Source organism: Urocitellus parryii, chromosome 12 (assembly GCF_045843805.1).
Source record: "Urocitellus parryii isolate mUroPar1 chromosome 12, mUroPar1.hap1, whole genome shotgun sequence".
Classification (NCBI taxonomy): domain Eukaryota; kingdom Metazoa; phylum Chordata; class Mammalia; order Rodentia; family Sciuridae; genus Urocitellus; species Urocitellus parryii.
In genome coordinates this window covers 65,777,068-65,804,311 of record NC_135542.1, presented here as the reverse complement: position 1 = coordinate 65,804,311, position 27,244 = coordinate 65,777,068, and the positions used below count along the sequence as shown (strand labels likewise).

Here is a 27,244-nt window from a genome sequence, read left to right as displayed (position 1 = left end):
ATACCTTCAAGGACAACTTCAAATAAGTTCTTCCTATTAAACTTATTAAGGTCAGTGGCTATGAACTGCCCTGATTGGCTACATGTTTTGATTCCATTGCCCTAGGTTGAGGATATGAGATTCTTGTTTCTTTTTTTTTTTTCTTTTCTTTCTTTCTTTTTTTTTTTTTTTAAAGAAACTCCACTAGATCTAGTACATTTGAGAGGAAAAATCAATTTAAAATCACATAAAAATTACTTAAGTTTATTTTCGAGAAATAAATTTGCCACATATATAAATTTAGAATTTCCAATTTAAAAAAGGCCAGACAAAACAATCCTCAATTACTTTCTCTTTTTTTCCCCTATAATGTGAGCAATCAAAAAGAAAAAGGAAAGCAAGGGAAAGATAGGGTAGAACAAAGACATATAGAGACAGCCATGAGTGTGGAGGTCGAGAAAATGCCACTAGGAAAGGTCAAAGTCAGAAAGTAAAAGAGAGGGAGACGTGAAACAGAAATAGACAAACTGACAAATGTTTACTGCAACTGTAGGGCTAAACAGGAATGTACATACATGACCCACTCCACCATTACAGAAAGAGGTAAAGGCATTTTACAGAGAGTAAAGTTTACTCATAGAGTTTGAGTGGCCTTTTATGATTTTACTATTATTGTCTCATTCTACTATAAGTGTGAATATCAGTAATCAATACCGTCAACTAAATAATATTTACAAAAAGGGACAGCATAGATCTTTACCCTCGTACTTTTAGCCTAATAGTTTTTTTTTTTTTTTTTTTTTTTTTTTAAAGAGAGAATGAGAGAGGGGAGAGAGAGAGAGAGAATTTTTAATATTTATTCTTTAGTTCTCGGCCGACACAACATCTTTGTTGGTATGTGGTGCTGAGGATCGAACCCGGGCCGCACGCATGCCAGACGGGCGCGCTACTGCCTGAGCCACATCCCCAGCCCTAGCCTAATAGTTTTACCATCACCACCATCTGTTGAGGGCTGAAGGCATGCCAGGCACTTTCCTTAAATTAGCTTCAATCTTTATAATAGCTAACACTTACACAGCACTTCTATGTGCCAGGAAACATTCTGAGTACTTTACTCATAGCAACCTATTCAATTTCCACAAAATTCTGGGACAGGCATAGATTGTACAACACTTTACAGAGAGGAAGCTGAGGCCCAAGTCAAATAAGGGGTAAGAGATGGAGGCAGATTTTGAACCAGGCAGTTTGGCTCCAGAGCCTTTGCTCTTAATCACCATATTATAAACCTTTACACAACACAGAGGCTATCAGCTCTGCCAACATGAGTTAGCTCTTTTTTTTATGAGTGACAAAACAAAGAATCAAATTAAGAAACTTTTCCAGTCAAATAAGTGGTAGAATTTGGATTTAAACACAGTTAACAATTTAAGTCTATCCCCTAAGCAGAGAACATAAATTATCTTTATTTTTCTTTGTATAGAATTTACTTTGACAACCTCTGGCCCCTATATCCCTCCCTTTTCTTCATTCCTCTTAAAAAAAAAACAGAAAGAATGAGAAAAAGAAAGAAAGAAAACACTGGACTTTAATTCCATGTGTTTAGAAAATCATCATGTACAAATGGGAATAACGTACTCTAGAAACTCTGTAGAAAGTTAGAAATTAAACATGAAATCTGCCTAATCCATGTCTTTATGGGGAGCATTTACCATTGTCTTGGACTGGCTTTCTTTTATATTATAGTCTACATTCATCTTCTCCTATCTTGGTAGGAGAAATGGGGTAGTAAGAACAATCTGTTGATTTTGCTAGGCAGGGATCATTATTAGATGTCAAAAGATAAGGTCTAAACAAGACAGATCAAAATGATGGAAATGGGATGTTTTGTGTATACATATTTGTTAAGCCAATGAGGAGAATTTACAGTTGCATTCTTTTCAACATTAACTTGGCCATAATGGCTAAAAGTAAAAAAAATGACAAATGTTGGAAAAAGGTGGAGCAACTGGAATTCTCATACACTGCCAGTATAAGTACAACCTGGCACATTCACTTTGGGAAACTATTTGCTAACACCCATTAAAGATCTGTCAACTTATAACCCAGCAATTCTACTCCTAGGTGTATACCCAAGAGAACTAAAAACATACATCCACCAAATATAAGTCTTCATAAGAGCCCCAAGCTGAAAAGGAACCATATGGTTAAAAGTGAGATATAGTCACAATAAAATACTATTCAGCAATAATAAAACTACTGATACATACCAACATGAGTGACTTACATAGACATAATGTTGAGCGAAAGAAGTTAGTATAGGGTGGGAGATACAGTTTATTAGTAGGGCACTTGGCTAGCATGTGCAAGGGCCTGGGTTTGATCCTCAGCATCACAGAGAAAGAAAAATAGGGGGTGAGGCAGGGAGGGGGGAGAGAGTAAGGAAGGAAAAGAAAAGAAGAAGACCAAAAAGTACTAATATCAAGAACAGCCAAACTAACCCATGTGAATACTGGTTACCTTGGTAAACAGGGTTGCTGCCTGAGAAAGAAAACAAGAGAATGGGATGACAAAATGCTCTATAACTTGATCTAAAGGTAGGGTGCTTTGTTATATCAATTATGTCTTAATTTCTAAAAAGCAACAGCCATAAAGAAGATGTAGTAATTTTTACAATGGAATTTTATTCAACACTAAAAATAAATGAGCTATCAAGCCATAAAAACTTAGAGGAACCTGAATACATATTATTAAGTGAAAAAAGTCAATATGAACAGACTATTTGCTATATGGTTCATTAGACATATGACATTCTGGACAAGGCAAAACTGTGGAGAAGATAAAAGATCAATGATTTGTAGGGACTTGGGAGCAGGGACAGATGATTAAGTTGAAATGTAGTAGAATTTTAGGCAGTGAAACTATTTCAGATAATAATATCATGGTGAATAAATATCATACATTTGTCAAAACACTGCATGAACACTAATATAAACTATGAACTTTGGATGATAATGATGTGTCAATGAAATTCTTCAACTGTAACAAATATACCACCCTGGTGTGGAATATTGACGTTAGGGAAGGCTGGAATATGTGTTGCGGTAGGGGAGAGGATACTCAAAAATTCTGTACTTTTGCTCAATCTTGCTGTAAATGTAAAACTTCTCTAAAAGATAAAGTAGATTTTTTACAAAGCAATTACGTCCCTGTTGAAATAATTGATAAAGCAGGATCATTAATGGCTGCTAATATATCAAAAGAAGAGTTTACTATATGTTATATACTCTACATTATATACCTCCTGACAGAGGTATGCAATATCACGAAGACTTAGGAAAGGGAGGAGGAAAAGAGGAAGAAAAAGAGTAAAAAGAGGAAGAAGAGGAAAGGAGGAAGAGGAACAGGAGAAATGAAGAATGAGGAGGAGGATGAAGGGGGGGAGAGGAAGGGAAGGGGCATCAAAACTTTAGGATCTAACTATATATTATCAGAGATACAGAGGTAGAAGAACACATTAAATAATTATGCAACCAAAAAAATTCTGAATGCAGAAAGCTTTAGAGGACAAATTAACCCATGTTTTTCAACAAATAAATTGAAAGATAAAAGAAAGGGTAGGAAACCCTATAGAGAGTTTAATAATCAAATGTGTTGGGGGCTGGGGATGTGGCTCAGCGGTAGCGCGCTCGCCTGGCATGCGTGCGGCCCAGGTTCGATCCTCAGCACCACATACCAACAAAGATGTTGTGTCCGCCGAGAACTAAAAAATAAATATTAAAAAAAATTCTCTCTCTCTCTCTCTCTCTCTCTCTCTCCTCTCTTAAAAAAAAAAGAAGTGGCTAAGGAAAGGGCATACCTTTTTAAAAAAAAAAAAAATGTGTCAATCTAATTCAGACCCTGATTCGAATAAATCAACTATTAAAAAAGAAAAAATAGTATATAAATGAAAGAATTAAAAACAGGTACTTGACAAATGCTTGTATATGCAGTTCATGGCATCACTAGTCACAATAGCCAGAAGATTGAAACAACCCATCTGTTGATGGCAACAGATGCAGGGCTAAATCGTGATATGCATGCCGCAATGTAGATAAATCTCAAGACTATCCTGCTAAGGGAAAGAAGCCAGACACAAGAGGTCACATTATATGAATCCATCCATAAGAAATATCCAGAGTAGGTAGATTCATATAGACAGAAAGTAGATTGGTTGTTGCCAGGACCTTGAGGCAGGGAGAGGAGAAAGAGAATGGATGCTTAATGGGCACAAGATTTCCTTTTGAGATGATGGAAATATTTTTAAATTAGGTAGAAATGATAATTGCACAACACTCTGAATTGTTCACTTTGAAACAGTAGATTTAATGGTATGTGAAATGTGGTATGTCATTTAAAAAATAAATTCATGGTATGTCATTTAAAAAATAAACATAAGAAAATTTGACAAATATATTGAAGAATTATTGGGTTGTGGCTCAGTGGAAGAGCACTGGCCTAGCATGTGTTGAGGCACTGAGTTTGATTCTCAGCACCACATATAAATAAATTAAATAATAAAGGTTCATTGACAACTAAAAAAATATTAAAAAAAGAATTATTGGCAAGTTTTTTGACATGATGTGGTTGATTTTTTTAAGAGCATTTACTTTTATATTAGTTGCTGAAATTTCATTCATGGATACAATTATATGATGTGTCGGATTACTTCAAAATATCCAGTGTGGAGGTGGATGGAGGGGAAAGTAGGTAGAGATATAAACAATCCATGAGTAAACTGATTGTTGAAGTTGGACATGGGAGTTCATTACATTATTTTTTCTACTCATATATGGCTGAAGTTTTGCATAATACGTCTTAAGGTTTCTTTTCAATATAATTAAGAAAATCAAGGATTAGATTAGATTGGGCTTACTTAGAAAAAATTCAGGCCTTTATTGTATAAAATTAACAGGTAGAAAGGAGATTTGGTAATGCTCAGATTTGAAGAAAGAAACATGACAAACTTAGAGGAAGCATAAGAAATTTAATATACTCTTCTTGGAAGAAAGAATTTTACATTTAAGCTTTTGGAAATTCTTGATTCAACTAAATGCAGCAGAGATATTTTTATAAAATGAGAAGCTATGGATTTAGGGTCACCAGATAAACTTCAAACCTGGATGTGCCCATCCAAACTACTCATTTTAACGCTGGCAAGGTCCAGAAAGGGTTAAGCGACTTATCAAAACATCATTAAAAATAATCTAAAAAATACTAGAAAGTATAAAAATATAGAAAAAGATTATTCCTAATTTCAAATTCAAATAAAATTCTGTTAAAAGTTAGGGTCTTAAATTTCTAGAGTCATATGATTTGGCCAAATTGAATCAGGATGATATACACAATTTAAACAGAACAATTTTAAGCATCAAAATAGAAGATGCCATCAGAAGTCTACCAACCAAGAAAAGCCTAGGACCAGATGGATATACAGTCGAATTCTACAAGACCTTTAAAAAAGAACTAATACCAATACTCTTCAATTTATTTCAGGAAATAGAAAAAGAGGCAGCACTTCCAAACTCATTCCATGAGGCCAATATCACCCTGATTCCAAAACCAGGCAAAGACACATCAAAATATCTCTAGTAAAAATAGATGTAAAAATTCTCAGTAAAATTCTGGCAAATTGAATACAAAACATATCAAAAAGATAATGCACCATGATCAAATGGGATTCATCCCAGTTCAACATACGGAAATCAATAAATGTTATTCATTGCATCAATAGACTTAAAGATAAGAATCATATGATCATCTCAATAGATGCAGAAACAGCATTTGACAAAATACAGCATCCCTTTATGCTGAAAACACTAGAAAAACTAGGGATAACAGGAACATATCTTAACATCATAAAAGCTATCTATGCTAAGCCCCAGGCCAACATCATTCTAAATGAAGAAAAATTGAAGGCATTCCCTCTAAAAACTGGAACAAGACACGGATGCCCTCTTTCACCACTTCTATTTAACACAGATTCTGAAACACCGGCCAGAGCAATTAGACAGATGAAAGAAATTAAAGGGATATATATAGAAAAAGAAGAACTTGCACTATTTGCTGACAATATAATTCTATACCTAGAAGACCCAAAAAGTTCCACCAGAAAACTTCTAGAACTAGTATGTAGCAAGATATAAAATCAACATCCATAAATCAAAGGCATTTCTGTATAACAGTGACAAATCCTCAGAAATGAGATGAGGGAAATGAGGAAAACTACCCCATTTACAATAGCTTCAAAAAAATAAAATAAAATACTTGGGAATCAATGAAAGAGGTGAAAAACCTCTACAACGAAAACTACAGAATGCTAAAGAAAGCAAGCAAAAAAAAACCTTAGAAGATGGAAAGACCTACCTTGCTCTTGGATAGGCAGAATTAATATTATCAAAATGACCATACTTCCAAAAGCAATAGACATATTTAATGCAATTCTGATCAAAATCCCAATGACATTCCTCATAGAAATAGAAAAAGCAGTCATGAAATTCATCTGAAAAAATAAGAGACCCAGAATAGCTAAAGCAATCCTTAGCAGGAAGAGTGAAGCAGATGGCCTCACTATACCAGACCTTAAACTATACTACAGAGCAATAATGGTATTGGCACCAAAACAGACTTGTAGACCAATGGTACAGAATAGAGGACACAGAGAGTAACCCACAAAATTATAATTATCTTATATTAGACAAAGGCACCAAAAACATGCATTGGAGAAAAGGTAGCCTCTTCAACAAATGGTGCTGGGAAAACTGGAAATCCATATGCAACAAAATGAAATTAAACCCCTATCTCTCACCATGCACAAAACAACTCAAAATGGATCAAGGACCTAGGAATAAAACCAGAGACCCTGCGTCTAATAGAAAAAAAAAAAAGTAGGCCCTAATCTCCATCATGTGGGATTAGGCCCCAACTTCCTTAATAAGACTCCTGTGGCACAAGAATTAAAATCAAGAATCAATAAATGGGATGGACTCAAACTAAAAAGTTTCTTCTCAGCAAAAAAAAAAAAAAAAAAAAAAACAATATGTGAGGTGAATAGAGAGTCTAAATCTTGGGAGCAAATCTTTTCCCCTCACACATCAGATGGAGCACTAATCACTAAGGTATATAAAGAACTCAAAAAACTAGATACTAAAAAAAAAAAAAAAAAAAAAAAAAAAAAAAAAAAACAAATAACCCAATCAATAAATGGGCCAAGGACCTGAAGAGACACTTCTCAGATGATGTACAATCAATCAACAAACACATGAAAAAATGTTCATCATCACTAGCAATTAGAGAAATGCAAATAAAAACCACTCTAGATTTCATCTTACTCCAGTCAGAATGGCAGCTATTATGCATACCAACATTAAGTGTTGGCAAGGATGTGGGGGAAAAGGTACACTCATACACAGCTGGTATACCAGGACTGCAAATTGGTGCAGCCAATATGGAAAGCAGTATGGAGATTTCTTAGAAAATTGGGAATGGAACCACCATTTGACCCAGCAATCCCTCTCCTCAGTCTATACTTAAAAACAGCATACCACAGGGTAACAATTATTTTTAATGATTGTTTGAAATCTCATGGTATTGATAAAGTTCACTTATTCATTCCTCTATAATAAGGCATTCATGAGATTTACAACTCTTCATTACTATGAATAAAACTGTTATAAACATATTTTTATATAACACTTAACAATGGTTAGGATTACCATAAAAGTCACATTTGATGTTCTCAGGAGATAAAAAATTTTCTAATCAAGGCCTTTTTACCTCTTGAAAATTTGTTAATGGACAAAACAGGGTTAGATTTTCCACTTTCTCTATGGATCAAGCTCAAAAAGTAAAAGATGATAAAATGCAGAGGACTGACAAATTTCAAAGCAACCTTTATATGGGTAGAGGCAGGAAAAAACTTTTAACTAGAATTATACTCTACCTGTTGAAAAGCTTTCTCTGCTTGCCGTTCAGCATCAATAACTTGTCTTTCGAGCTGTTGCATCTGTAAAGTAAGAGGAAAAATGAAATATAAAAATTCATGTTTCCTTTTTGCAAAAAGATTTTTGCAAAAAAGTTTCAGTGTTACCAATTTTGTAAAGAACATTTAAAGTGGTTCACTGGATACATAAGTCGCATACAATTAGTACATGAAAGGTTCTTTACATAATTAAAAATTGATCGAACAAAATGCCAAAAGTTTTGATACAATGTAAGTATGCCATAGGAGTGTACATCAATAAGACTAGAGACCAATAGACTCTTCATTGTCAATATTGTCTTAATACACAATATTAAGAACAGTAAGTATAAGAGAAAAGAAAGACTTCAAATGTCATATTTGACGTTTTGACCAAAAAGTTGCAGTAATATCAGGGAAAAGGGTGTATTCTCATAAACTCCATAGGTGATATGTGTGAGTCAAGGCTCTGGGGAGTTTTCATTCTTATAAATTGATGGAAACAGTATAGAGACTCTTTGATTAAACACACACTAAAATGAATATTATAAGTAAAATTTTTAAAGCCTTATAAAGGACCCAATCTAATTAACATAAGGGATGCGTGCCAAGGGTTGAATACAAAAGCAGAACTCAATTTCAAATTCTTTGTTCTCCATGTTGAAGTCTGGCCAACTTCAGAGCCGTCGGTGGCAAGCACGCGCTCATTTCCACTCTTCTTGCTGGCTGGGAGCTGGGCCGCCCGGAGCTCCGGCCACGCCTCCCTCCCCTGTTGGGACCCAACCCCCGCGGACCGCGCTGTCAGACCCGGCCAGCTCCCACACCACCGAGAAGCGGCCTCCCGCAGCTAGAGGGGCCCAACCCCTGGCGGCCGCCAGCTGCGCGCCGCTGGGGCCTTCGGGACCGGACCCCAGGCGGCCGCGACCCGGGCGCAGGGTCAACGCCTGGAAAATGGTGTTCGCTGCTGAGATGTGTGGATTGGGAGCACTTCCTGGGCTTTAATAATTGTGTTTAACAAAGTCCACGTCCCACATGGAGGTCAAACTCAACACCACGAGCACTACCATCTTGGCCTACCTGACTTTTAAGACGTAGTAAACATTTCAGAAGTGACGCGCCTGAGGCTCAGTGAGAGCATTCGTTTTTCTGTATCATCCGTGGGACCGTACTAATGAACTGACTCCCGAAAAGATGGAAGTAATGATGCATGGCGTGTACCGCCTCAGAGCACTGGGACATCATTTCAATGATAGCCTGGTTTTCTTGCCTTCCAAGTGGTTCACAAAATGACCGAGGGCTGGCAAGTAATAGAACTGTACTGTCCAAGGGCACTCAAAATGTGGCTAGTCCTAATTAAGATGTGGTGTAAGTATATTATACACACATCATTCAATAATGTCTTACTGGGACACAGCCGGGTGCGGTAGTGCACGCCTGTAATCCCAAGGGCTCAGGAGGCTAAGGTAGGAGGATGGCGAGTTCAAAACCACCCTCAGCAACTCAGTGAGACCCTGTCTCTAAATAAAACACAAAATAGGGCTGGTATGTGGCTTAGTTGCTGAGTGCCCCTGTGTTCAATCTCCAGTAATAATAATGTATTACTGGGAAACAGTACAAAGAAATAAAAATGAGTAAGTTTTTATTATTAACTCCTTGTTGAAATTACATTTTTGATATGTTTTATTAAATAAAATATACTATTAACATTAACAATCTTTTTCTTTTCCATTTTATTCATTTGCCCATTAGAAAAAGGTTACATGTGTCATTCACCTAATATTTTTCTTGGTAATACAAATGTAGAACATCCATTGTCACCATATATGGCAATTTAACTGTCCACATGTTAGCACTTTTTAAAAGGCAATTTATTACAGGGATCTAAATTCTGGAAGAAGTTTTTAAATATTTGGATATGTAAATAGATATTTCCCAAATACATTCTCTGGAACTTATCTTTTTAAAAAAAATACATCAAATGTCTAATGGGCAAGGATTGTTGCTTAAAAGCATTTTGCTGACTTATCAGATACTGTATAGAAACTGGACAAGTATTATGTTTCTTGGATGTTCTTAGGATATCCTTTAAATCAAAAACCTACCAGCAGACAAATGCCAAGACCACATTCTTCCACTACTGGCAATATGCTGATACTTGTCACCTCTACTCTATAACTACATTCTATTTTCAGAGGAATTTTTGTACTTCTGGATCCTTAACTGATTTTTGTATATTGTTGGGGTTTCCAGGAGAAACAGAAAAAAAAATCCACAAACATTTGCTAATAAAATTTTGTCAAACTTTGCTAGTGGGGAAAAAATGAATAGTTTCTTAAAAGAACTATGAAAATATCTTGTCTGATTTTTTTCTTAAGTATTTAGTTTCTAGTGATAGCAGGAAGGGCCGAAATCTGTTTGCTTCACTGTTATTATATACCTAAAAAAGATCTTTCTACATAGTAGGTACTCAATATATTACAAAGTATTGATGAAATGACAAAGCTCTCTGTTATCTGTAAAATACCATGCCTATTTGAAGAACAGTATTTTTAAAATATTTTTAAAATTGTTGATGGACCTTTATTTTATTTTTTTTTTTGTGTGTGTGTGTGTGTATGTGTGTGTGTGTTGCTGGAAATTGAACCCAGGGCCTGTTCGTGCAAGGCAAGCACTCTACCAGCTGAGCTACATCCCCAGCCCTTATTTATTTATATATGGTGCTGAGAATTGAACCCAGTGCCTCACACATTGCTAGGCAAGTGCTCTACCACTGAGCCACAACCCCAGCCCATAGTATTATTTTTATCACTGCCAAATATTTCTGCTTCTTTAGCACTGACTGCCTAATTTGTAAAATTTCCTAACTTCATTTTAAGTTGCTAGAAATAATTCATGTGGGATACCCTTTAAATCCATTGGGACACCATACTTTGCATGTTCCAGTCAATAAAATTCTAAAAGGTATCAAAAACCTTACCAAGGGGCTGAGTCTGTGGGTCAGCGGTAGCATACTTGCCTGGCATGTGTGAGGCGTTGGGTTCAATTCTCAGCACCACATATAAATAAGGGTCTATCAACAACTAAAAAATAAAACTAAAAATTTTTAAAAAAATAACTTTACCGATTTTTTTTTCTATTATTAAAAAGCATTTACTATATACACACACAACAGCAATTCGCAGAACCTTGGTTATACAAGGTTATAAATAAATCTGTTGCTGGGCATGAAAATTATGTGTATATCTTTGAATACAAGGAATTGGCTAAAAGCACAGGTTCAAAAAGTCACTTTTGTTTTTTTAAGAAAAGGGCATAGTCCCTGAAATAATAATATAGGAGAAAATGGAAAGAGCAATAAACTTAGGGGCAAGAACCCAGATTTATTAGTGGTATAATGATAAGAAAGCCATTTAACTTCTTTGAGTCTCCATCCCTTGTATGTAAAATTAGACACTTATTTTACAGTATTTATATGAAGAATAAACAGGAAATCATCTGGCACAGTGTCTGGTACTTATTAGGTAGTCAATTAATATTTATATAGAGTGTTTTAAAGCAGTTATTCTACCATATACATGTGTTACTTTTATAAATAAGTTTGGATGGCTTAGTTTAAAATGAACAAACAAGATTTTAAAAATTTAGGTTTTAGTTCTTACTCTACTGTTTGCCAATAGTTTGCCACTGGGTTCTAAAGTTCTTGTATATGAAATGGGGAATAATATAATATATTCTTACTACCTTAAAGAATGTTGTAGGAATAAAAATAAGAAATCACATAAAAGTGATGTAAGAAAGTTAAAGATACCTCATTAGTTAAAAATGTGGTGGTGGCATTTATAGTGTCGTAATTTGAATAATAAAAATAGAAGCCACTAGGTGTAGGGACAACCCTGAACAGGAGCTGAGCACGCCCCCTTAACCTTGAGTAATGGGGGTGTGGAATTGGCATCCAAGGCAGTGCGAAGTAAGCGGGCCTTTCCCTGGGCAAGGAAATGCAGCTCGGGATTGGGCGTCACCCAGTGGAACGGGGTTACACCCCCCTGTTTGTTGAAACACAATACCTTGCCTTATTTGGGTGGAATATTCTATCTAAAGCCTTCCCCTAATAAATACCCGGTTCGGGGTGCGCTCATTCTCTTGCCTCTTGCCTCCCATGCTCCTCCTGCAGCCTCCAGCGGGAGCTCGACCCTTGAGGCCACAGAGCTGTCCCTGACCCCAGAAAAAGGTATTTTGCGTTTGTGTGGTCTTTTGTTGCCAGTCCAATTCACGCAGAGCGACCCTGAATCCATTGTAGCAAGCATGGGACCTGGGCAACAACAGGGTTGGGACATAGCTCAGGGATAATAGGGCTCTGGGTTTAATTCCCAGGTCTGCCAAAAATAAGTAAATAATAAAATATTTAAAAATTAAAAAGGAGGAAGTAGAAAAATTAGAAGTATCTTTAAAAAAGGACTTACTAAGTATATAAATAATGGCACATCCTCAGATACCTTACAATCATTACAAATGTACATAAATGTAAGAAAGGTTATATTTAGGCTTCACTTCAATATAATATAGCAGAGGGTTGAAGTGGATCAGTGTAGAGTAGAAACAGTATACTTCCTGAGTTGATATGCATTACAGCTGACAGTAACATACATGGGGGTTAAATATTATTATTCTTATTGCTATATGTTTGAAAGTCTCTCTAGCAATTATAAATATATATAAACATACCTTTACACACATATGAAAATATATGACATATTCAAAGACAAATGTAAATTATATTTAGAATGATATATGTAGATGATATCTAGGGGAAAGTTTCCAAAGCAGTAATTAATGTTTTAATCACATTCTTGTTGGAAAAGGGTATATGTGTCTGTTTTTATGGGATGATATATACTAATGACTTGCATACCTTTGGGTGATAGGATTGTGGGTAAAGCAGTTTATACATGATGAGGAACTTTATGGAATTGAGGAAAGAAGAAAAAGACAAAACTGTTAGAAATCTGTACTGGAAACAGTAGCCAATTCTCAATCAAAAGTAATTCTAAGGGGCTGGGGATAGAGCTCAGTAGAGTGCTTGCTTTTCATGCACTAAGGCCCTGGATTCAATCCCCAGCACCAATAATAATAATAATAACAACAACAACAACAACAACAGTTATTATTATGGCTGGGCATGGTGGCTCCAGTGGCTCAGGAGGCTGAGCTGAAGCAGGAGGATCCTGAGTTCAAAGCTAAGCAACTCAGTGCGACCCTGTCTCTAAATAAAATGCAAAATAGGGCTGGGGATGCGGCTCAGTCCCCAGTATCCCCCCACCCCCACCCCCAGGAAAAGTTAGTTCTGCTCACTCAGAGCAAATAGAAAATTAAGAAGCAGATTCACAAACACCTTGTAGAATTAGGATACAAATGAATGTACATAGAAAAAAGACTCAAATACTGAAGTAGCAGCTAACTAAATGACAACTGGGATGATGTCATTGATAATTAGGAGGTCATAGTGACCTTTGTGAGATGGGCTGCAGGGGTGAAAAGCAAGGGCATTCATTGGGATGCAAGAGTCTGAGCAAACTAAAGGAACTACTTAAAGCAAATTAAACCTTAAAGATAACAGAAATTACAGAATTAAGAAAGATTAGAGGAGAAATCAACAAAATTAAAAACAGAGAAAAACGGGTAAACCCAAAAGCTGTTTTAAAAAAACCAATACAATTGATAAATCTCCATCCACAATGATAAAACAAAAAAAGATACAAATTATCAATATCAGAAATATAAATGGGGACATCAATACAGACCCCACAGAAACTAATGGCATAATAACAGAATATTACAAACAACAATAATTGGACAACTTGGGTAAAATAAGCAAACTCTTTTAAAGATATAAAATGTCAAAGCTCATTCAAGAGGAAATGTTAGCTTAATAGTTCAAAATCCATAAAAGAAATTGTAATTGTAGTTAAAAAGCTTCCTACACAGGAAAACTCCAGGACCAGATGGCTTCACTAATGAATTCCACCTAAGATTTATGGTGTAATGAATATACACTCGACAAAAAATTCTTCCAGAACATAAAAGGAAGGAATGCTTCCCAACAAAATTTTTAAAGCCAGTATTGCCAAAACCAACCACCAGACCAATATCCTTGTGAATATAGAAGCAAAAATCTTAAAATACCAGCAAATCCAAACTAAACATATACAATAATGATAGTATACCATGACCAAATGGGGTTTATCCTAGGAATGCAAGGTTATTTCAAATTTTGAAAAATCAATCAATGTAATTCACATGTCAAAAGACCAAATAAAATATAATTTTAGGAAATGGAGAAAAATCATCTGACAAAATTCAACATCCACTCACAATAAAAATCTCAGCAAAATAAGAATATAAGGAACTTCTGAAACTTAACAAAAGACATCTAAGAAAACTTATAACTAAGATCACACTTAGTGGCAAAAGATGAATGCTTCCTTCCATAATGATGTTCTCTTACCACTTCCACTCAACAGTTTATTTTTGGCCAGATAATAACCAAGAAAAAATTTAAAAGACATAGACTGAAAAAAAAAGAAATAACAGTTATTTAAAGATGACATGATTGTCTACATGAGAAATACCAAATAATCTAAAAAATTAGTTTTACTAAAATTAATAAATGAGTGTATAAGGTTATAGGATACAAAGCCAATAAAAAGTCTGTTATATTTCTATATAAATAAGCCACAATCAGTTGAAATTGGAATTTAAAACACTGCCATTTACAGCAGCCTCAAAACCACAAAATACTTAGAGGTAAACCTAACAAAATGTGTAAAATATTTGTAAACTGAAACCACAAAGAAGACCTGAATAAATGGAGAGTTTGAATGAGAAGATTCAATATTATTAAGATTTCAGCTTTCCCCAGTTTGACCTATAGGTTCCACCTAGTCCCAGTTAAAATCCTAGCAGAGTTTTTGCATAAATTAATCAGACTCCAAAATTTATATAGAAATGGACAAAACAACTTAAAGAACAAAATTAGAAGACATAATATCTGATATCAAAATGTATTATGTAGCAATAGTAATCAAGACAATACATTTGCATAAAATAAACATACTAGATAAACAGAACAGAATAGTTCAGAAATCTACTTTAAAATATACCATCTAATATACCTAGCACAATGGCACACATATGTATCCCAGTTACTCAGGAAACTGAGGCAAGAATTGAATTGAAGGCCAGCTTACCGCAACACAGTGAGACCCCATCTCAAAAATTTTTTTTTCAATGCTGGTGAGGAAACCAGGGTCTCATTCATGCTCACTAAGTGTTCTACCACTGAGGCATATCCCTAATCCTTTTTTTGTTATTGGTTTATTCTATCTTCATTGCCAGATCATATGTATAGCCATTGTATGCTATAATCTCTAGTTATCTTGGTTACCTGAACCTCATTCTTTAAATTTCTTGGAGAGATTTCCTGGTAAAGATATTTTCTGAGTTCTTTCATGTTAATAGCTGCTTTCTGTGTTCTTTATACTTGAAAGTCAGTTTTGCAGGATATAAAATCCTTGGATCCCAATATGCTTTCCTTGATGTCTTAATTATGTATTCTATTTTCTCATGGCATAAAGCATGAGAATAAGCTATTAGTGTAGCAATATAATTTTTATTCCCCTTATTATGTAAAAGTCATGGATTTATTTTTGCCTAGATACTCTAATGCTCTTTAACACAGAAGTTTTTTTACTAAAATATGCCTTGAAGAAACTTACTCTAGATTAATGTTCTCAGGCACATGATGCATTATTTCAGTTTCTGTGGAATTACTTATTCTGTATATGAATAAAATCATATAATATGTGACTTTCTGTGTCTGAGTTCTTAGTGTTTTCACAGTTCTTTCATTTGTAGCATGTATCAGTGCTTCATTTCTTTTTTTGCTAAATGATATTCTACAATATGGATGTACATAATTTTGTTTATCCATTCACCAGCTGATAGGCTTTGGGACAATTCTGGCTATTACAAATAATGATGCTATGACCATTCATGTACAGTTTTGTGCGGACACATTTGTTCAATTCTCTTGGATATATATCTGAGAATAGAATGGTTGGGTCTCAGTACAACTCTACATTTAACTTTTGGAGGAAATATCAAACTATTTTCCACAGTGGCTGCACCATTTTACAATCCTACCACCAATATATGAGGACTCCAGTTTTTCCATCAGTGCTTATTACTGTCCATCTCTTTGACTACAGCCATGCTTGCACGTATAAACGGAAGCCCAGGTAATTAAGAGGAGGAAAGGCACTGCAACAGATATCCACGGGAAAAAAAATGAACTTTTTTTTTTTTTGGTACCGGGGATTGAACTCAGGAGCACTCAACCATTGAACCACATCCCCAGCCCTATTTTGTATTTTATTTAGAGACAGGGTCTCACTGAATTGCTTAGTGCATCGATTCTACTGAGGCTGTCTTTGACCTCTCGATCCTCTTGCCACAGCCTCCTGAGCCGATGGGATTATAGGTGTGCACCTGGCCCACGAAAAACTGAACTTTCTACTAAATCTTACATCATCTTCAAAGTCTATCCTCCTTTGCAAAGGGGGAAAATCTTTGTAATTTAGGATTAGGTAAAGATTTCTTAGAAAAGACACTAAAAGCATGAACCATAAAAGAAAAAGTTGATAAAATGTACCTCCTAAAAATTGTAAATGAATGTATGAAAAGTCAAGGCATAAATTGAGAAAATATGTGCAAAACTCTTGTGATAAAAGACTTTTAACCAGGATAAGGATTTTTTTACTACTTAATAGTAAAAATGCAAACACAACCCCATTTTAAAAATGGGCAAAAGATTTAGATAGACATGTTATAAAAAATACACAAGAAGTACATACCAAGATGCTTAATATCATGTGACTTCCCCCTTCAAGAGATGGAAAATATTTCTTCTTTCCTTAACACTGTGTTGTCCAGTGACGGACTCCGACTATTAGAATGTGATGTAGCTTCTGTGGCTGGGCCTGAAGATATATACAGTTTGCACCTGTACTTTCCTGGATCCTTGAATCACCATGGAAGAAAGATCTGGCTACTTTGCTGGAGAGACCAAGGGTATGGGGCGGGTGGATCTTGGACAGTATCTAACTATTCCACCACTTCCAGCTGAGGTGTCAGATACACAAATGAAATCAGGACATTCCAGACCAAACTGTCCAGCATCCCCAGTGAGCCCAAACTCCAGCTGATTTGACAATTGAATGTTGTCATGTAAAACATGATATTTTAAAATATATGTTTTAAATATATATTTGAAAATTATATATATGGAAAAATTAATAAAGTCATTAAATTTTGAGGTGGTTTTTTTATGCAGCCATAGAAAACTAAAACCCAAAGTTACCCTGTTGAGAACAGATCTGTAAAAATAATACTGTAATTATTTCTATGGTACCCACTGATCATCTCATCTCTGGTCATCATTCCAATGAAAGTCTCTCATTTTGACATGCAGTGAGTGTCTAGGAATGGTATCTTCTTGTTGCTCTCAGTTCTTGGATGTCATAGAGAAATCTAGTGTCTCAACTTCAAGGTGCATAATCATGAAAAGTACAGAGCTTTCCCCGACTTTCCATTTCATAAACTGTATGAACATATCCAAAATAAATGTATTACACAGATTTTCTTTGAGATTTAAAAATATCAATTTAAATACTTAGGATGCAGTCCAGATTAAATATGTAATAAAGTATTAATGTCACAATGATGGATTAACCTTAGAAGAAAGACTTTTTTGAAAGAGAATTTATATTTTTCTTTTAGTGAAAATGCATCTAATATTAATCAGAAGCCTACTGTTATTGCAAAACCATGGCCAGCCCAAGGAGATGTTGAGGGCTGAATTACTCTCCAAGATGAAAGGTGTCCTTCATTTCATTACTCATCCTACCCAAAATATCATCCTATTCCAACCTATCCCCCACACTGCCACAGGCTTTCAAAGTAGGTAGTTTTGTGGTAATGTTGGCAAAAACCACCAGTTCTCTCTCTGGGGTAAGATGGGACCACAGAAGTCCTGGTTGCCTGACATTTTTCCATTCTATGGTTTGTAATGGGTTTACACAACATTTAGCATCTTCTAGTATCCATTAAAGCTGCATAATTACCTAAATTCCAAGAGTTTAGTTCAAAGTTTAAATTGAAGGTATGTTTTTGTTCTAGAAATAAACTTAGTTTCTAAAAAATGTTCTCTAAAGAAAAATGAGGGCTGGGGTTGTGGCTCAGTGGTAGAGCACTCACCTAGCAAGTGCGAGGCCCTAGGTTCGATCCTCAGCACCACATAAAAATAAATAAATAAAATAAAGATATTGTGTCCAACTACAACTAAAAAGTAAATATTAAAAAAAGAAAGAAAGAAATATGAATGCTCATCATTGTAACAGTTTTGGCCATTTTGGCTTTTAAAGATTTCTAACTTGGGCTAGGACTGTGGCTCAGTGGTAGAGCGTTTAGGCACTGGGTTCAATCCTCAGCACCACATTTTAAAAAAAAAGGTACTGTGTCCACCTACAACTAAAAAAATTTAAAATAATATTAATAAAAGATTTCTAACTTTATTGGTTTCTTATCCTTTCCCCCACCAGACATCATACTATGATAAAATTGATGTGGACCACCTGCCACAGAACCAGCCCAATAATCCCAGCCAAGAAATGACAATGGAGTGGTGGAGAGGCACACAGTAGTCTGTATGGGCTGGAGCACAGGCCAGGAGCTCCCACTTCAGTCCTTCAGAGCTGAACCTCAGTTGTGCAGAGGCCACCATGCTGACAGTGGGCCAGCTCCCAGGAGAGCCAGAGCCATCCAACCAGTAGCCAGGCCTGAGCCTGGTGTGGAGGCCTGCTGTAGAAGCCCACTCGATGCAGTGCGGCAGTTCCAGAACCCCTAAATCCCTGCACAATCCGCTGACCTCAACCCCTTAATTTCTGATAAGCAGCAGGAAAACAGAAGTGAGGCAGACCTGAATGGGATTGCAGGGCTAACCAATAGTGTTAGTGCCTTTCCAACCTCTAAATTAGCATAAGTCGTTTTTTCAAACCCTGATTTGCATATGAGTTTGGACCAATAGCATTGACCCAAGTGCTAATTATATTAAATTCTCAGACTAGCAAATCCAGGGGGAAAACCTGCTATGGAGTCTCTCTCCCACTCTTGAGAGTACTGTCCCTGTTTCTATTCTTTAATAAATCCTACTCTTACACTCAACCAGTCTGTGGATCTCATTTTCGAATTTGCAAGACAGGAACCCAGAAAGAAGAAATTGACAGTTGCTAGGGTCTGCTGCAGCACTGGAGGGTATAACCCACCATTAAGAGCTGCAGAAGCCTTGGGTTTATGCAGACCCCCACCTGCCAGCTGAAGCAGAGAAACTCCATTTTTATCTTTTGGTGCCCAAAGTGGAGATCTTTGGAAGAGTGAGTAAAATGGACCAACAGAGCCATCATTTTTTCCCCTGAAGTTCTATACTCCTTTTTGAAAAATCTCTATCAAAAATACTGGACACCTGCCAGCCAGTTAAAAGCAGTTAGTGAGGGCCACCAGTCTGAAGGTGTGGGCTCACTGGAGGAGGCTTGCTCATTCCCTTCATCTCTGATGGAGGAATGGTGGTCAAGCTTTGCTTCAGCTTATCTCTGTGTAACACAAACCACATAGACAGATGGCTTCAAGCACCCACTTCCTTCTTTCACTTTCAGACTGACTTAGCCTGATGGTGGAGGGTGCCCTCACCTGTTGTATCTGAGACAAAAGCCTTAGTCTGATCCAGGTCTTTGGAAAAGAGGTGACCCACTAATCCCCACAGTGTGAGCCAAAGTGATCTCTTATTCTCTCTACTCTGTCTCTCATATGTGCCACACAAACCATGTACACCCAGATTTCTTATGCCCTTCTGAATCCCAATTGTTTCAACAGGATCCATAGATAAGGTTATTGGGAATTTTTGAGCCCTTGAGTGCCTTTTGAGACTAAACCCCATCCTTGTCCTTTGTGTGCTCCTACTCACAAGGAAGGTTCCATTCCCTAGGTTTCCAAACTCTTCCAGTTTTCCTATGGATAATTTGAAAACCCAACAAACAAAAAAACAAATACACTGGGGTTGCAGTTCAGTGGTAGAGCACTTGCCTAGCATATGTGAGGCACTGGGTTCAATTCTCAGCACCACATAAAAATAAATAAAATAAAGGTCCATCAAAAACAAACAAACAAAAAAAAAAAAACAAAACACAAATACAATCCAAAGACTCTCAAGCAATTTAAGATCAAATATTTACAATGATCAAGTAAGTATCAAAAAATTTCCAAACATCAGAAAGGACTATAAAACTTGTTCAGGGCAAATGACCCTTGTGAAATGTCTCTCCCTTAGTACAATAACTAAATTCCTCCAGGACACAAAACCCTGTCTACAGTGCCTTCATAATTGCAGATAAGCACAGTGCAGAAAAAAAAAAAAACAGGATTTTCCTTTTAATAGGGAAATGACATTAATAAAAAGGGGGGTGGATTCTGGGTCATGAATTGCTAAGAGTGATCAATCCAACCAGCAGGACTCAAGGAGTGGTCGCCAATGGCCTTGAGGTCCACAGGGGATAGAAGGATACCTCAATCTGGTTCAGACAATAGAAGGATGTCAAGTGTCACCTTCTTCACCCTTTGTCTTTCAGAAGGGTAATACTCCATCTAGCCTAAGTACTCACACACTGCAAGTCCTTTAACCCTCAACCCTGGGAAGAAATACCTAATATTTTTCTGTACTCAAGTCTGACCCACATACAAGTTGGGAATGAGGGAGGCAGCCCCCTTGAGGGAAACATAAACTAACACCACCTTCAGCTAGATCTGTAATGAGTAATTGATCAAACTAATTTAAGACAAAAAAAAAATAGTGTCCAAACTGATAAAGCTTTTTTGTACTCTGGAATTCTGCTTTCTCAGTAAGTTCCTATCTAAATGCTACAGAAAGGAGGAGACAAAGAGAAAGGACTGACTCTGATCCCAGTGTGCATTGTGGTCTGATAAAGATGTTCCATGTGCTCCTTTACTAGAGAGATTATGGTCATTTCATTTTTTAGAAAAACCTTCTGTCTTTTGAACTCAGTTTTTCTGGTGAATTCACAATTGGCTCTGCATACTTAAATTCTTTTTTTCTTTTTCTTTTTCTTTTTTTTTTTTTTTTTTAGTAGTAGATGGACATAATAACATTTATTTATTTATTTATTTATTTGGTTAAGGTGGCGCTGAGGATGGAACCCAGTGCCTCACACATGCAAGGCAAGCGCTCTACCACTAAGCCACAACCCCATTCCTTAAATTAATTTTTTTCCTGATCATTCTTGTTTCATCTACCTGGAGTTGTTTTAACAGTAGTGATGGTGGAAGTGAATGTGACCCCCACTGAGGACAAGTGGCCATTTGAACCTTTGATTTCAGTGTCCACCATGGCTGATAGACTACTCCTAATGTCTCCAATTGCATAGGTCCTTCTTATGTGTAAGTCATAAAGTAAAAATATGTGACAGGCTCTGTTTTAATTTCTAAAGGGTTAAATCTGATAGGCACTGTAATCTCTTTAGTCTCCTACCTGTGAATATAAAACACCTTGTTAAAGCTACTACATCTTTGTTTCCTGTTTTATGTATATTTGTGCATACCTGTGTATTGTATGTCAAATCTGTATGTATCTATATATTTTTTACATGGTACCAGAATTGGCTTATAGATATGTGAGCACTCATAAAAGTTCATGTGAAACTTCAACAAAAAAGTCAATTTAAATCGGTAAAAGCAAAAATGTCTTTGAAATTACTAACACATAATTTTCTAGTGAGCAGTCAATGCAAAACGTTAGTTTCTATAAAATGTTTGAAGTTTGATGTCCATTGCTTTAAAGGATTTTTCTTTGGTGGGAATAACTGGTTTAAAATGTTAACTAGGTTTGTGTGGTATCCTGGCTTCATGGGTAATGTAAAGTTCTTAACTAAACATTTCTTCATAAATGTCTATTAAAAGAGACATCCAATTATTATTTATCAAGATAATTTCTTATGTCTGTTAGGAAAATCCTAAGTCTTAAAAATTAGTATTTGTACCTGTTTTAAGGTTGTTTAAACAATTACTCCATGACTGGTTAAGTAAGTAACTGATATTTTAGTTTATTCTGAAATAGTTGATGCCCTAAATATATGTAGATACACACACACACACACACACACACACACACACACACATACATCTAAGAACTAAATGGTTGAGATTTGTCTAAGTGTTATGTAAGAAATTTATAAAATTAGAGCTTATGTAGGTCTAATATAGGCAAGGTGACCAATTTTCAAACCTGGGTTACATTTGGTTGCTTTGAGTAACTTTATAACTGTTGCCTTTAGTGTTTTGCAAGAGTTCTTCTGAGTTAAGACAAAAAGCCAACACCTACAGGACAGATAGGATATATAATGCTGATTTCCCAGTACCAAAGTCAAAACCCATTACTCCCACTTTAAGACTGGTGAAACTAATGCAATGCCAATCAAAATCCCAGCTGCATTTCTTGTAGAAATAGATAAAAGAATCATGAAATTCATATGGAATAATAAAAGACCCAGAATAGCAAAAACAATACTAAGCAGGAAGTGTGAATCAGGCGGTATAGCGATACCAGACTTCAAACTATACTACAGAGCAATAGTAACGAAAACAGCATGGTACTGGTACCAAAACAGGCGGGTGGACCAATGGTACAGAATAGAGGACACAGTAACCAATCCACAAAACTACAACTATCTTATATTTGATAAAGGGGCTAAAAGCATGCAATGGAGCAAGGATAGCATCTTCAACAAATGGTGCTGGGAAAACTGGAAATCCATTTGCATCAAAATGAATCTGAATCCCTATCTCTCGCCTTGCACAAAAGTTAACTCAAAATGGATCAAGGAGCTTGATATTAAATCAGAGACACGGCATCTGATAGAAGAAAAAGTTGGTTATGATCTACATACTGTGGGAGCAGGCTCCAAATTCCTCAATAGGACACCCATAGCGCAAGAGTTAACAACTAGAATCAACAAATGGGACTTACTCAAACTAAAAAGTTTTTTCTCAGCAAAAGAAACAATAAGAGAGATAAACAGGGACCCTACATCCTGGGAACAAATCTTTACTCCACACACTTCAGATAGAGCCCTAATAACCAGAATATATAAAGAACTCAAAAAATTAGACAATAAGACAACAAGTAACCCAATCAATAAATGGGCAAAGGACCTGAACAGACACTTCTCAGAAGAGGACATACAATCAATCAATAAGTACATGAAAAAATGCTCACCATCGCTAGCAGTCAGAGAAATGCAAATCAAAACTACCCTAAGATACCATCTCACTCCAGTAAGATTGGCAGCCATTAGGAAGTCAAACAACAATAAGTGCTGGAGAGGATGTGGGGAAAAGGGCACTCTTGTTCATTGCTGGTGGGACTGCAAATTGGTGCAGCCAATTTGGAAAGCAGTATGGAGATTTCTTGGAAAGCTGGGAATGGAACCACCATTTGACCCAGCTATTCCCCTTCTCGGTCTATTCCCTAAAGACCTAATAAGAGCATGCTACAGGGACACTGCTACATCGATGTTCATAGCAGCACAATTCACGATAGCAAGATTGTGGAATCAGCCTAGATGCCCTTCAATAGATGAATGGATTAAAAAAATGTGGCATTTATACACAATGGAGTATTACTCTGCATTTAAAAATGACAAAATCATAGAATTTGGAGGGAAATGGATGGCATTAGAGCAGATTATGCTAAGTGCAGCTAGTCAATCTTTAAAAAACAAATACCAAATGACTCCTCTGATATAAGGGGAGGAAACAAGGACAGGGTAGGGACGAAGAGCTTGAGACGAAGATTTTCATTAACAGGGTTGAGAGGTGGGAGGGAAAGGAAACGAGAAGGGGAATCGCATGGAAATGGAAGGCGATCCTCAGGGTTATACAAAATGACATATAAGAGGAAAGGAGGGGTAAGACAAGATAAATCAAATGGAAGAAGTGATTTACAGTAGAAGGGGTAGAGAGAGAAAAGGGGAGGGGAGGGGAGGGGAGGGGGGATAGTAGAGAATAATACAGACAGCAGAATACATCAGACACTAGAAAGGCAATATGTCAATCAATGGAAGGGTAACTGATGTGATACAGCAATCTGTATACGGGATAAAATTGGGAGTTCATAACTCATTTGAATCAAACTGTGAAATATGATGTATGAGGAACTATGTAATGTTTTGAACGACCAACAATAAAAAAAAAAAAAAGAAAGAAAAAAAAAAAAAAGACTGGTGAAACTAGTCTGCTGGATGTTTAAAACCATGGAGATCAAAATCAAGGCAGTAAAAGATAGAAGGAAAAACCATCCAATATCTTGGCGCTTGCCAGAACTCAGGAAACAATGAAACTTCATTTAGGGCCATGCAACTCTGGTGAGTCACCGGACCTCGTCAGGACCCTAGAGAAAAGAAAGCCAATCAATGCACATTCTGCAAAGAGGAGGGTCATTGAGAGGGTAATGTCCCTGATGCTTACAAAGGAAGCCACATATGGTCAGCAAGACTCTAATCCATCCTGGCAGATGGAAAGCTAAAGGAGCCAAGAGTCTTCTCACAAGTTCCCAAGATTGACTCCTGACAAATCTTAGCTGACTCCTAACAGTAGATATGAACAAGGTCAATTTTGATCAACTTGGTCTTGAACACCTGGCAGAAGAGTATAACCAAAGCAGTCATAGAAGGAAGACCATGTTTTATAACTTAAGACATAGGCTGGTGTCAGTTCTTTCAAGTAAGTAAAACTGAGAGGTTATAAAGGAGAGGGGGGTTCTTAAATAACAGTGCCTGAGAACCATTCTGAAAAACTCCTGCTAAAGTGACAAATCTATTCTAAGTCAACTTGAGACCTAAAAATCTTCCTAACTTTTCCTACATAGGTAAGCTCAATGAATTTTTCATTGGTATTATTTAGCCCCTATATTTATTTATATTACATTTAAAAGATGTAACATGACACATGGACGTCCAAACCAACTTTTCCAAGGAAGTCCTACATGATAGCTAAAGGAGGGGATCCCTCAACCAAACAGGTACACTAATGAAAAAGCTGTTTTACAAAAATAAGATGGCATTATAGGGGCTTGGGGATTCAGCTCAGTTGGTAGAGTGCTTGCCTTGCAAGCACAAGGCCCTGGGTTCAATCCCCAGCACCACACACACACACAAATACACACACACACACACACACAAACACACAAATGGCATTATAGGGCTAAGGTTGTGGCTCAGAGCTAGAGCGCTCACCTGGTATGTGTGAGGCACTGGGTTCGATCCTCAGCACCACATAAAAAATAAAGATATTGTGTCCACCTATAACTAAAAAATAAATATTAAAAATGGCATTATATATCTTTTAACTATAGCTGAAGAGAATGCCTAAGACATTATAGAAACTAAATATTTTTCTAACAACTCTGCTAATGTTTCTAAAATCTTAAATGACCTCCACTCACAAATCAGTGTCATGTTAAACCCCACCTTAAGCTTTAATAAGTTATTGATCTTCATGGTTTTCAGGGACTTGCTAATAACAAATTGATTTTGTGCTAGTTGTTTGCGGAAAATATTACTATCTTGTTTATTGCTGTCTTAATATGATCTCTGCCCTGTATATGGTTCATCCAATCACCCACCAACCAGACTGCCCTGATGAGTGAGATGCTCAAGCTATAAATGGCCTTACAAATGGAATCCAAAACCAAATCCCCCTTCTACTGGAGGCCTTTGAAACAGGCCAGTAGAAGGACTCTGACTGCCATCCCCTGCCCTTTTCAGCCTGAAATAGCCAGAGTAGTCATCGCCCTTTCCCCTAATGGCAGTTTGGGGCACTTCTTCAGGCTGAGAAATGGCAGGCCAGCACCAAAGTGAGCCAGAGTGAGCTGATCTGTCACCAAAATATCCAGGACTGGGCATGATGTGGATGCTTGCTGCAGAAGCCCACTCCATGCAGCACAGCAGATCCGGAACCTCTAGGCATGCTCAATCTGCTGACCTCAACCCCCTGATTCCTGATGAGCAGCAGGAAAACAGAAGTAGGGCAGACCTGAATTGCAGGGCTAACCAAGAGTTTGTTAGTGCCTTTCCAAACCCTAATTAGCAAATACTGAACTGAAATGGCATAGTCCACTGGCTGCCGAGCTGCACAGGCAGCCCAACAATCCCTGCCAAAAGAAGCTCTTGTTCAAGCAGTGGAGGGGCAGAGTGGAGGCCGAGAGCACAGACCCTTAGCAGTCTGGTTGGTAGGTGATTATGCCCAGTGGTGACATGATCCAAGCTCACTGGCAAATTCCCCTCTGATACTTGTTGCTAAGTTCATTCTGGTTCATCTTTTCTCCTGTTTTCCATCTTTTTTAACTTTTTATTCTACTTCCCGGCAACTTCCCTTAAGTTTATATTCCAACCCTTCTATTAAGTCTGCCTTGTTTTTCTTCCTTTTCTCTATATGGGCAATGTTTTTCTGATTGCTCATTCTCTTTCATGTAACAGGCTTTTCTTTGGATATTCAGTTGTCCCTGAGAAGCCATTTGGGTTTAAGGGTGAGGGGACTAAAAGGTTGATTAGAGGCTTTAACACATATATGGGGTTTGTTGACCATGAACTTCAACACGAAGTGATCTGGCTAGATTCTCTGTTGGGGAACCACTGATGTCAGCATCATTATCTCTTTCCTTCTGGACTGATAAATGAGTTCCAAGAGATTTTCAATATCCTCTTAAAGATTAGAGGCTGGCTGCTATTGAGAGGAGGTTGGGAGTGAAGGATAAGTTTACTATTGCAAAGGCATATATTCACTCAACCCCTCTGTTTTTGGTGAAGCAGAATGATGGAAAGCACGGGCTAAAATAAGGTGTGGAGGGTCCTGAGCTTCTCCTCCTGCTGAGGACCCAGTGTCCTGCAGAACCCTGTAAAGACCTATAGGAGAAGTGCTGTGTCAGGCTGAAAATAGTGGGTACTAATGGAAATTATGTGGTCCTTTAAAATAAGCTAATTCCCTTAAACCTTCTCACTCCTCCCAGATGCCAAATGTCCAGCAAATAAGCATTTACTTTCTGTTAAAAAATTGAAAAGTTCTTCTCTTACAAAACTGAATAAATTATTTGGA

General features: G+C 36.8%; 1 protein-coding gene across 1 annotated transcript in view; it reads right to left on the bottom strand.

Moving 5' to 3' along the window:
* The window catches only part of Plekhh2 (pleckstrin homology, MyTH4 and FERM domain containing H2), a 107,903-nt gene that overhangs the window by 68,074 nt on the left and 12,585 nt on the right, over nucleotides 1–27,244 (bottom strand). The window contains exon 3 of the mRNA XM_077791884.1: nucleotides 7,958–8,020. Coding sequence (XP_077648010.1) covers nucleotides 7,958–8,020 — 63 coding nt within the window. The remainder of the gene's footprint in view (nucleotides 1–7,957; nucleotides 8,021–27,244) is intronic.